The sequence below is a fragment of the Argentina silus genome (assembly GCF_951799395.1).
Source record: "Argentina silus genome assembly, chromosome: 8".
Lineage (NCBI taxonomy): Eukaryota > Metazoa > Chordata > Actinopteri > Argentiniformes > Argentinidae > Argentina > Argentina silus.
In genome coordinates, this window is record NC_139662.1 from 6912386 (window position 1) to 6924641 (window position 12256).

At 41.5% G+C, this 12256-nt stretch overlaps 1 protein-coding gene across 1 annotated transcript; it reads right to left on the reverse strand.

Moving 5' to 3' along the window:
• Nucleotides 1–106: 106 nt before the first annotated feature.
• On the reverse strand, nt 107–10326 carry ampd1 (adenosine monophosphate deaminase 1 (isoform M)). Its single transcript, XM_083675706.1, has 15 exons — nt 10216–10326; nt 6096–6261; nt 5524–5629; nt 4838–5003; nt 4498–4717; nt 4059–4188; nt 3584–3778; nt 3166–3297; nt 2926–3089; nt 2636–2762; nt 2150–2313; nt 1831–1951; nt 1548–1721; nt 1233–1343; nt 107–895 (listed from the first exon to the last, which is right to left on the reverse strand). Exons 1-15 carry the CDS (start codon nt 10235–10237, stop codon nt 740–742), a joined length of 2154 nt encoding a protein of 717 aa, XP_083531832.1. The 5' UTR covers nt 10238–10326; the 3' UTR covers nt 107–739.
• Between the last annotated feature and the right edge of the window lie 1930 nt (nt 10327–12256).

The following is a 12256-nucleotide window of genomic DNA, read 5'->3' on the forward strand; positions in this document are numbered from 1 at the left end:
GAAAGGTCTTAGTTTAGGTAGTGGAATTGGCGTAATGTTTTGGGAGATCAAATATTAATACAAAAAGATTTCTTTAAAAAATAGCAAGAAATATTAAAACAAAAAGTTTAATCTCATGAAATGGAAACTTTTTATATTTATTTTATTTGTTCATTCATTCTTGTATTTGTGTCCCTCCAATATAGAACATTAGACATGTATTTTCACACAAACAAGTAACCAAATGATGAAATACAGCAGATGAACAAGATGATCCCAATTTCAACTATGCATGGACTGATGATGCACATTATATCTACCATATGACATGACATTAAAAACAAATGTTACATTCTATAATAAACTGTGGTTTGCAATGGAGACACCACTACACAAGAAGGCTTTGTCTTAAAGATTTTGCAGGGGCTGTCGACAAATACACAACATCACTTGACATACCAAATACTGTACTTTCACCTAGATGATTAAGATTGTTCGACAATGAATGGGGAAAAAGTTATCTTCTATAATCTTGTTTTGTTTCTGAAATGTTCAGTCATGTTTTGTTTGCTAACCTCATGGTGCCTATAGAGGCAAACATTGAGTGCACCTTTAGGGTTTGCCGGTCTTTGATAAAGACCATTATGCCCCTAGCCCCTGAAAGCTCTCTGTGTCTGTGTCTGTGTCTGTGTGTGTGTGTGTGTGTGTGTGTGTGTGTGTGTGTGTGTGTGTGTGTGTGTGTGTGTGTGTGTGTGTGTGTTCACTCAGTCTTCACACCCTCCTTGATGAGGTTCAGCTCATAGCAGAGTGTCTCGTAGCGGTAGGCCATACGAATTTGTGCCACATTGGTCTTACGGATGTCATTGCCCTCAGGGCCCTCCTTCAGGTAGGCTTGACCCAAGAAGTGGGTCTTCTCCTGTAGAGATGAACCAAGACAATATGTTTTAGTGTTGATATCATGAGGTTACCTAAACATGTCACTCTGACATAGTGCCTTGTTATCCAGTCAATACAACCAAACCCTTTGTTATATTACAATCCACAGGTGTGCAGTGCAGTCATATGTGTAATCAATAGCAATCAAGTACAATTGACAATCTTTCAACTGTGTGCGAAATGTTCCTTCATGATAATGCCTCATATACAACATGTACTGTATGCACCAATAAACTGCATTAGAAATTGGTTAAAAGCTACGTCTATGATGCAATATGTTATGTATAATGTCTATTGTCATCTGTAAAGTTTGTTACCTCAGCAGATAGGGCGCTCTGCAGCACACTGTTCCTGGAGATCTCACACATGTCACAGGTACTGAGCTTGAACACCTGGGCTGCAATGGCATACTCCTCCATCAGGGGCTCCTGAGAACATACAAGAAGAGAAGAGTGAGGTGGACAAGTATGGAGATGGATGAGGTCCACTTCATTCTTAACTGTGAGTATGACCAACTATTGGGAGAGTCATGTACCAACATGGTCCAAGAAAGCAACAGATAAACATTTTCACTCACACACACACACACACACAAGGTATAGTACTAGCCATGTGCAGAAGTTTGGCCTCACCTTAGTGTAGTGGAACTGCATGGGGTCATCAGTGGACAGTGACACAACCAGGCCCTTCTTATGGAATTCCAGAAGAGGATTCTTGGCATACTCCAGGAAGAGACTGTTGTTGCTGAGTGGCGACATAGCAATGGGAAGCTGGGTCAGGAAGTACAGGTACTGCAACACAGGGCTCTGTTGGTGGGGACATTTCAACATTAGCACCATGGGACCCTCTGGCACGTGTTGAGGTGTTTATGGTGCCAAATGAAGGACAGCCATTTTTGTTTCATAGGACATTGACCTTCTTGAGATTGAGACCGTGAGAGATGTTGTCAGCCGTCATGAAGGCGGCCAGCAGATGGGTCACGGCTCCAGCCTCTCCACAGTGAGGCCTGAATTGGAAGGTGTTCATTCCCCTCTGCCTGGAAAGCAAACAGAAATGCATTGAGTCATAAACAGAGTGACACTCATAATAATAATGGTGGAAGTTGACACTGTGCCAGTGTCCTGCCTAAAAAAGGACTGATGATGATACAGAAAGTGCTTTGGAGGAGGTGTTTATGATTGGCTATATTAAAAATGCCCTACACTGTTTTCATCATGGTTGTGGTCATACTCACTGGCGGAGCTGGTTGAGCATAGCGATGTTGGCGTACATGTAGTAGATGTAGTAAGTGTAAGAGGGGTTCTTAACAATATCCCACTCCTCTGGCTTGGGGCTCTTGGTGCAGAACATGTGACCACTGTGCTTGGACTCATCATCCACACTGTCGAAACCTGTCACCTACACAACAGAGGGAGATGGTGAAAGAAGAGAATGGACTGATTACCTTGATTTTCCCCTCATATGGGAGAAAATAAAATTTAAAAAAATAAAATATAAAAAATATATATATATGTCATAATGTTCTTCAGAGCTTAAAACTAAATAAAAAAAACATCTCTTAAATCAAAATCCTCTCAACTGATAGGATTTTTTTTATCAAGCCTTAAGAATATTATTAGAATCAAAAAATGTTTTGAACTATTTTAAATGTTAATTTAAAATCTACTCCATCTTATAGCCTCCCCCATCCTCCCTGGTCCCCAATGCCTCTCTCACTCACATGCTTGAGGAAGATGCTGAGCTCAGGGTTGGCATGGGGGTCAATGGTGGCCTGGAAAACAGGCAGGAAGATGTTCTCCAGCATCTTTCCAAAGTGGGGCACAAATTCCCTGCCTCTGAAGACGTCACTAGGGGGAAGGGAGGAGAAGAAGAGAGATTTTCCAAAATGTGTGTTCCTCAGACATCCTGAAAATGTCGCGATTAAGTACTAGCACTTTCCATAAAATAGGAGAAAGATGTTATGGGGACTGAGAGGACAGAGTACATGTATAACTGTGAGATAGAACATACTAGATCCTAGGGATCTGAATCATCCACTTGAGGTTAGGAGAGAAGACTCTGTGCTTGTTGAACCAACTGGAGAGCTTCAACCATTCATTGGGGTTGCAGCCATAAATGGACAGACGGGGCTCTGCATACTGGTACTTGGCATCCTCCAGGTCACTGGCCACTTCCTGGGTCAGAGAGCACTCAATGATCATCATTGCCAGTCAGTGTTAATGGAAAATAACAACCATGGTAGAGTCTAACCTTAATGATGGTGGCAAAGTACTCTCCATTGATGTGGTTCTCTGTCTTCATGTACAGGTCACGCAGCTCACTGGCGCCCACAGGGTTGTACTTTGCATTGAATTTGTCGAAACGCTGGAAGGTTTGTCTGCCCTTGAGAGAATGGAGGGAAAGAAAAGAGGCATTCAAAACCAAGGAATGTCCACAAAGGCATAGGGAAAATAATTTGACCATGTGCAGTTTTACACGTTCTGATTATCCTAAACACTGTTATCCTTTCCTGCATTTCAGTATTGGCTAATGTACAGTAAATTCTACAGCCTCTACGAAGAGGTCTGGCCCTTACATAGCCGCTGGACTGCTGGGTCAACCCTCCCTCAGACGACTACCCCCCCCCCCCCATCACTATTAGCTCTGTAGTATAGTCTGTAGGACTCACGGCATGCACATCCAGGGAGTCGACAGTGAGGTCATAGGGGTGCAGTTTGAGGGAGCTGAACAGCTCCTTCATGGTCATTTCCTTGCCCTTAGCAACGTGCACCACACGGTCAGCATCCACGCGGTACGACCTCTTGATGAAACGGAGCAGATGCTTCTGGTTCATGCAGGCCGCTGCATGGATGTGAGTGTCTACCTGCAAATGCGAGAAACAGCTTTAAGTTATATGTATGGTGTTATGACTATGCCTGAGCAACAGGGGGAGCCCACATAGCATGTGCTCAAAAGCACCTTATATTTTAATCAAATGAAAACAAAATCTGGATAATTCACAGGAAGAAATAGTTGAGAATACAGTTAGCAACACCAGTTAACTCAATCATAACAGGAAGTCATAAAATAGCCATTGTACTGGATGTAAAACCTATTTAGCCTGCTAGTAAATGTGTAGCTCACCTTCTTGTAGTTATGCCTACCTTCCTGCAGTTGTAAAAATCCCTGTGGGGGTTGTCTTTCAGCTCCTTCATCTCCTCCATCTCATTCAGCATCTCATGAACGTTGAACTTGGACATGAGGAACTTCAGACGACGGTGAGTGTATGTTTTACTGTCCATTAGGAGAAACAGCAGAACAATACAAAATGTCAAATGGAGCTCAGAAATTGATATTCTTTACTTACGAATATGAGATGAAGTCCTAAATTGCATGTGCATTTGAGTTGATTGCCACACGATTGTGGCAATGGTCTTAAAAATGGCTTATGAATGTGTTGTGTAATCACTTGGTTGGGCCCTACACTTAAGAGCATTGTAGAGATTTGGGAAAAATTAAATTTAGATATTGGGATGAGATATCCCTTTAAAACATATCTGAAAAATGTGCAAGGCTGTTGAAAATGTTTGCAGTTAAACTCACGTTGGGCCCTGTGCGATCAGAGCAATTAGAAAATTCATGTCGTCGATGAAGGTGTCGTAGTCAGGGCCGGGCAGGTCCTTGGGTTCCTGTTTGTCAGCGGCCACTGCATCTTTGTACACGTAGATAACACCATCTTTCATACGCGCTACGTAGCCCAGGTTTTCAGGAAGGCTTTTAACGTCGAAGGGATCCTCGCCATCCTTGGGTGGGGGTGTGAAGACTGGATAACACATTGTTTGCTGTTAGACATGTGCTGTGCATCCTGTAAGTACCATCAGCCTATGCATAGATGAAACATACAGCACTTACCCTTCCTATCTCATCCACCTTGTCAGCCTACCTGGTTGCGTTGAGTCATCAGGCTTGAAAACCTCGCCCTCCATGTCACGCAGGTACTGAGATGTAGTTAGGGGGAAGCGCTGGTAGGCCAGTCTCATGTACTTCTCTCTGATGGTCAGAGCACGGTATAGGCCCGTGCAAGAGAGCTCAAAGTCATCCGAGGTCACCTAAGAGTGTATAATTAGGATAAGAGTGGTTTAGCAGTGCTCCTTATTTGTAGCTTGTAGTCATTACACTGTCTGTCAATACCATAAGATAACTGTTTTAGGAGCTCCACAGAGGAGCCACATACCACTCATACTTGTCAACTTGTATTTGGTGGAGAAGCTTAGCCAAGCATTTTATCAATTATATTATTGTTAATACAAGTTATTATGCAATATTCCATCATATAGACCAAAATGTGAGACCCCATTCTTGAAACTTAAGCTTAAGGTCGAAGGTGAGCACCAACGCCCACATTAACTTGAACCTGTCAATAGGGACACTGCTCCACAACATAAACAAGGCTTAAAGGAGGACGGCATACATACACATATACACATGTTATACATTTACAGTATTTGTTTTCATATCTGTAATTATTGGTAAATCCCACAGTTCGTGTCATGCTGTCATCTTGAAAACAAGATTTTATCATCACACTGCATAACATAGGTACATAAATCACATAGATAAAAATAATACCCCAGAGGCGTAGTCTCCGATGATGGCCACCCTCTGGAAATCTGGCACTTCCAAGTAGGTTGGGGTTTCTGCCACTGTCTCAGCGCAACGCTGGAGCCTCTTCTTACTGTGGAAGGGACAGTGAGAGGAGGCACACAATGATTTAGTGCAACTGTTACTCCATTGAATAGTATAAAAATACATTAAAGACCAAATGTATTAAATGTTCCATAACTGATTTGATCACTATCATAAGTGCATATACCTCTAAACGTTTGTTTCATTTAGTTAGGTATCCAATCCAGTGTATCTATCATCATTGTTACTTCAATAGCTTGAGAGAATATGTGTAGTTGAATCAGAAGCCTAGATCAGTAATTCCCAAATGGTAGCTCAGGTACCAGTGTATGCTTTTGGGACACCTCTGAAAACTAGATTGTGGCCTAAACATTTTTTATTGTTTGTTTGATCACAAGAATTTGTGAAAGATGGTTGATGGCACAAAGAATTACACTAGATGGCACAAACAATAACTGCATTAGAGTATGTGATATGAGCATCCCTAGACATCCATAGCGCCATCCTCATCTCACCGTTTCGCATCATCTTCATCAGTGTGCAGGTGGTGGGCCATCTCAAGGTGGAGGATGGGACAGTCATCTGCCACGTCGAACAAGTCGATCTCATCGCGGCAGTTCTCGTTTTTGGTATCAGATGCAAAGACTTTCTCAGCGATGGCACGCATGCGCTCATCGGTCTCTGATAGATATAAACATACATATAAACATGCCTGCTTCTAAAATAGGTCGAAACCAAGTTGTTATGATTTGCTAATATTGTTTCCCAAAGCAGAAATGTGCGGTACAGCAGAGCATGACGCAATGAAAAGGACAACATGGAACATCACTAATGGAGCGAGCTACCAACCACAGGCCTAAACAGGTGTGACCAGGCAAACTACTCTATGGTAGGCCAACATGAAAACTGTCATGGATGTATGTCATTCAAAATTGATCACGAATGAAATGATTGGTTGTACTAGTAAACTACAAGGTACCATCACAAAACAGACACATACCTTACTGTGACAGTTACTGACTCCAGCACATGCTTTGTGTACAAGACCAAGCAGGACTTGGTCCAACGTCAACTGCAGCCACAACTCCACAGCTCTGAGTGACCACTAGTTTGAGCTGCGAAGACAAAGTCCCATGCAAACAGAACTACTGTGATCCAGCACAAACAAACATTAGGCCCGAGCCCCGACTCACATTGAAACTCAACAGCACGCTGTACTTACACAACAACAGTACACAGGCTTTAGCGTCAAACAACAAACTGATAATGACATCTGCAGTGCCACTTGACCGATTGTGTTCCTGGAGTCAGTCCCGCAACTTAACCACATCCAGCCCTCCCATGCGCCTCCCGCTCTTAGAAGAAACGCTGTGTCATCCCTATTTTGGACAACACACACCCATCCGACTCATTCATTCATTGATTCATTTATTTGTCATGCTAGCGTACACCACAAACTCTATTCTACGACAAATAAGTGAGTGAATGAATGATGAGAGAGTCATGGTTTTCTACACTAGAACATGTAAACCATGATTTAGACATGTTTCAGCTCATACATCGCGCGTCAAACTCAGTGCCTTTTTCTCACCCATACTTACTCTCTTGACCGCCTGCTTATGTATTCCCAGCATGAGAGCAGTAGATAATCCAAAATGGACCCCCCCCCCCCCCGAAAAAAAAAGGAAAAGAAAAAAGAAAGTCTGATTAGGAATGAGTGGGTTAAGTGATGTTACCATAGTTGTTACACATTCAAATGGATGATGGTAGACCCTTTTCCCATTTAGAGATGCAACAAAACCATTCATGGACACAGTGTGTGATGATATTTGAAACATACAGAGATATTAACAGTGATTGAACAATGATATAACAGTTATAGTAACAGTTGTGTTAAATGCATGAATTACAGAGATACAATGAATTACACCATGACTGAGACATGACAAAATGTATTAATGCACTAATAAATGTCTAAAAAATAAACATCTCAGTGCAAACAAGCATAAATGATATACTGGAGTAATGCATGCCCACATCAGATGTTTTGGTATTATATTAATCATGACAAGATGGAATACCCAGTGTGATGGACACATTTCAAGAGGGCACATAGGAGTTAGTAAAAGTGCATTTTACATTTACAGTTGAAAAACCACGGTCAGACAAACTCTTAGTTAATTTAACCTTTAAATGGTACCTATTACCCATCCATTCACAGCTCACACAAGTATGGAGGACAAAGAGCATCTTCTTTGGGTTTCCTGTTCCAAACTGTCATGCACTCCCATTGAGACGGGCTACCTTTGATTCATTTCTGTGTTCACTCTCAACATGGTTTTCTTGATAAAGGATAATAACAATTTCTAGGTTACTATTTTACTGCAGGCTCCCTCTGTAGCATTATCAAAATGTCCCCATCAGATTAGGGACAGTCCGGGTTAAAGGGAAACAAGACAAAAGAGGTGTGGTTATTAGATTAGATTAGATTAGATTCAACTTTATTGTCATTGTGCAGAGTACAAGTACAGAGACAACGAAATGCAGTTTCGAAATGCAGAAATGCAGTATCTTAGAGGAAGTAGTAATTACAGTAAGAGCTTTTGATTTTTTTTAACTCTGACGTTTCAATTCAATGTCAAAAGAATCCAAGACTGATATTCTACTTCAAACAAATTGAGCCTTTTTAGCCACACCATTGTTTGCAGTCTTGGAATGCCCCCGTATTTACCTTGGGCCTCAAGTCTCCTTCTCTACTCATGACCAACCACTACACTGACAATTATCCTGACACTGAGCCAGTTGCTCCTAGAGAGCCCGGCTGTCTGTGAATGACAGCACTTATATTTTCGACCCCTTAAAAGAATCTTGGTGACATCAATGTGAGTAATGACCCTTGCCCAAAGCCAGTATAACCCTTATTATGTGGGTTATGCTTAGCAACCTGTTACATGGTCATCCAGGGAACTAATAGCGATGATTTAATATCATTCAGTATACCAAGGAAAAAGTTGATTAGCCACATATAGTTTTTAAGTCTTGTGTAGCCATACCTCCAAATCACGTTGTTCGCACGCCTCTTTTGGAGGTCTGGAGAATTTTAGATTAGCCAATCTGATGTGGATTGAACTGGATGGAGTGATGGGAGAACGTGCTCACAATTTAATTGGATGTTACATTCCCCCACCTGCCCGTAGAATGGTTGTTTGTTGTTATGTGTCGTCTTTTCCGACTGGGTAGGTCTGTTTTGAGTTTTTGCCTATGCTAGTTTGCAACATTGTAGAAAATGGAAGAAAAACTTAATTCAGTCAGGTGTTTTTGGTTGGTATGACGTGTAGCGAGGCATCACTCATTTCAAACAGGTTACCACCCCTTTGTAGATATTTTCTGCAATGGATTCCCCCAGGCTTTCCGGACTCAACGAGGTTAAGCCAAATATAAAAAATAGAAAGTAAGTGGATCAAAACATGAACTGTGACAAATGCCTCATGTTTCATTATACAATATTACATGGCAGACATTTCACTATTGCACAAAAGTGCATAACCACCATCAACATGTGTTATACTACAATATGAACAATGGTGAAGTTGTTCCTGAAATTCAACATTAAGTCACAGGGTGTTCTGTTCTGATGACACTTGACCCAGGAGAATCTGCTGATGAGCAACAGCCATCAAACCTTGCCCTCTCACTTCTTCTCTTATCTAACCACTCAGCAGAATCACCTGCCAATTTCTATGCCACGCTCATTCTAGGAACCATGTCGTCATGTCATGTCTGACCAGTTCAGTAACATGGTACTGCAGTAGGTCCTCAGTCCACATGCATGTTTAGTGTAACATATACACATGCATATATACTTTGTCTCATATAGTGAGTGGGAAGTCTTTCCAGTATCTCTATCTGAGAATGTGATGATGTGGTACAAATTACACAGAAGGACTTTGTATTGGAACATTATGCATTTTGCCACCAAAGTGTCCATGCACTAAAGCTGTCAGGCCAGTTACCTGCCCATCTATTATAATTTCAGAGTGGCATTGGCAGGCAAGTGCAGCAATAGGAATTTATCACCTGAACAGTTGGTCTGGTCTGTGCCACATGACCTGGTGTAACTCAATCAGTGAATAAAATACCGTAGCCAAATTTAAGGGATTAAAACAGACTAGAACTGTTATCGTTTGTAAATCCTGATAATTTCAGTGACATGTTTTAAAAGGTATTAACATATATCCTCAGATACGCACTCAAGAATTATGACTGACTACAGATGGTACAACCCAGATGTACGATGACAAATGTGAAAAACTAGTGGAGGCATGATTTCATTTTGATGCTCACAGTGCAGAGTAGGAATGATTAACACTGTTTGTTACAATTTTCAAACATGAAAGCTGAGATTTATAAACCATAAAAAATGTTTAAGAGGAAAAACCCTGCTCGAGTCGAGCACTTGAGTCAAGACAATCTCCAAAAAAGCTACATACTCTATACCAACTATAAAAACATCTAAACTGTTAAAATGTTCCAATGATGATTCTGCTGTATGGATGAACCACCACCAAGTATGTCTGCTTCACGCATGACTTGAGAGGGCGGGCATGTGTCAATACAGCAGCATCGGAGACTCACCTGGCTTTATGATTTTAGGCATGGTGATAGTAGTTCCCTTCCACAAACACGCTCCCTGGGGACTGGCGAGGCTGGTTAGTTTGCTGGACAGGTGTAGCGGGAAGTGTAGAACCCTCTGTCTCTCCTGTGCAATATGAAGCTCTCCTTGCTCTCTGTAACCAGAGCCCGCTGTGCCAACACTGGATATGAGGGGACACGACAGAGGATCCTGTGTGCACAACTCTATTTTAAGTTTTAACATGGTGCCAGGTCTCACTGATAGCTGGAAAAGTTCATGAGCACACAGTCATTTTGCTTCCATATGGGTTAGCTGTCATGTTCAGAGTGGAAAAATGACAGGAAAATCATCATTTTTCAAATGCAGTCTGCATAAAAGTTCTATAAACCATGCATGTGAAAGTCTCAATGTCTACTGGTAACTGTAGGCCAATATAAATTTCTTTAGAAATACAGTTCAAATGTGGCAATGGAGGGAAATCAAACATGTTGGTTGTGGAGTCACAGTCAGTTGTGAAATAAGTTGACTTGAGGTTTCTTAAATGTTGATCCCAAAGGTGCATCAAACAGCTTGTAAGACTGCAGCAGAGAACTCAAAATTTCATTTGAATTAGTGACAAAAATCCTGTAGCAGCTCTTTAGATAACAGACAAGACAACATAGTCCTAGTTTGGCAGAGGGGAAAGTCAATTTAAGGAAAACTCTCTGGCCCCCACGGCGAAATTCAGTGGGACAACATCCTCCTTAATAATATAACCCCCCAAAATTGACTTGTGTTGGACATTAGCTGTTGTGTTTCTGCCGGCGTGCAGATTTGAAGAGGCAGCCACCAGAGACAGAAAGGCAAAAATTGGTGAGTCCACTCCCCTAGCAGTAACAACATGTTTGTATGCAAACCAAGTGTCACTCTTTTTTTTTATATATTTTTTTTTATGGACCAAAACAGCATTCGGAAACCATATTTATTTCAAGGGATCTCATTCCCTGATCACTACCAATTAAACATAGTCATTACAACCATTAGGAAGCTTTTAGAAAGCTTGAATGTTACGTACTGGACCTTTAAGTACACAGTCCATGCCCCAACCTCAAGTCTGCTCTTTCGATGTCCTCTCCCCCCCCCCCTTTGACAGCACATGCATGCTCAGCCTTGCCCTGAAGACATTCGCCATCTAATCTATTTAGGGAATGCTCTAAATGTCAAGGCCCCTCTCAGTGTTAAAGAGATCAAGTGAGAGAGATGGGCACTGGGCGGTGGGCACTGGGGGCAGTTTACCCTCGAGTCAAATGCTTTGACAGTCAAACAACCAAGTACAAATTAGCAGACACAATGACCACAATGATCTCTTTCAACAATCTCTTGGTCTGTCCAGGTATGAAGCTCAACATACAGCTATGAGACTTAGAGACTTAGAGCAGCTGGACTTGTGGTGGGCATGGCAGAAAAGGGGGGGGGGGGTTTCCCAGTTTGAACTGACATCACCCCCACCATTAGCACAAGGGGGAGGGACTGTCAGACAGTACCAATGTTTTACAACAGGTGCTTCACTGTTTTTAGTTTACCATTAGTAAGACTGTTTTCTGTTCCATTTTCATCATGTTATTTTAGAAGGCTCGTTCTTCTTGTTTGAACACACATTTAAAAATGTAATAACAATGTTAAGTTATATTTCATATCTGAATTACTGAATTCTTTTTTTTTTCCAATGGTGTCATGATGTGCTCCTGAGACCTTTAATGTGGTATTTAATGGTTTCTCGTGACTAATGGTTGTAGGTCGGAAAAATATACAAAACCATTGCTCCCCCTTATGGGGAGACCAAGGATTCTGTGTCAACATTTTCCTAACTGTTGTTCGTTCTCCTAACTGTAGTTCCATGTACTACATTCTATTATGGTATTGTTTGCAATAATAGTTTCCCAATGTTGTCAGAATACAATTCCTCCATATGTAACTGATCAGGGTTGTCTTGTCAAATGCATTGTGAAAGTACTTCTGCAAAGAATTATGTAAAGATTGATAATGAAAAAAATACATTCTCTC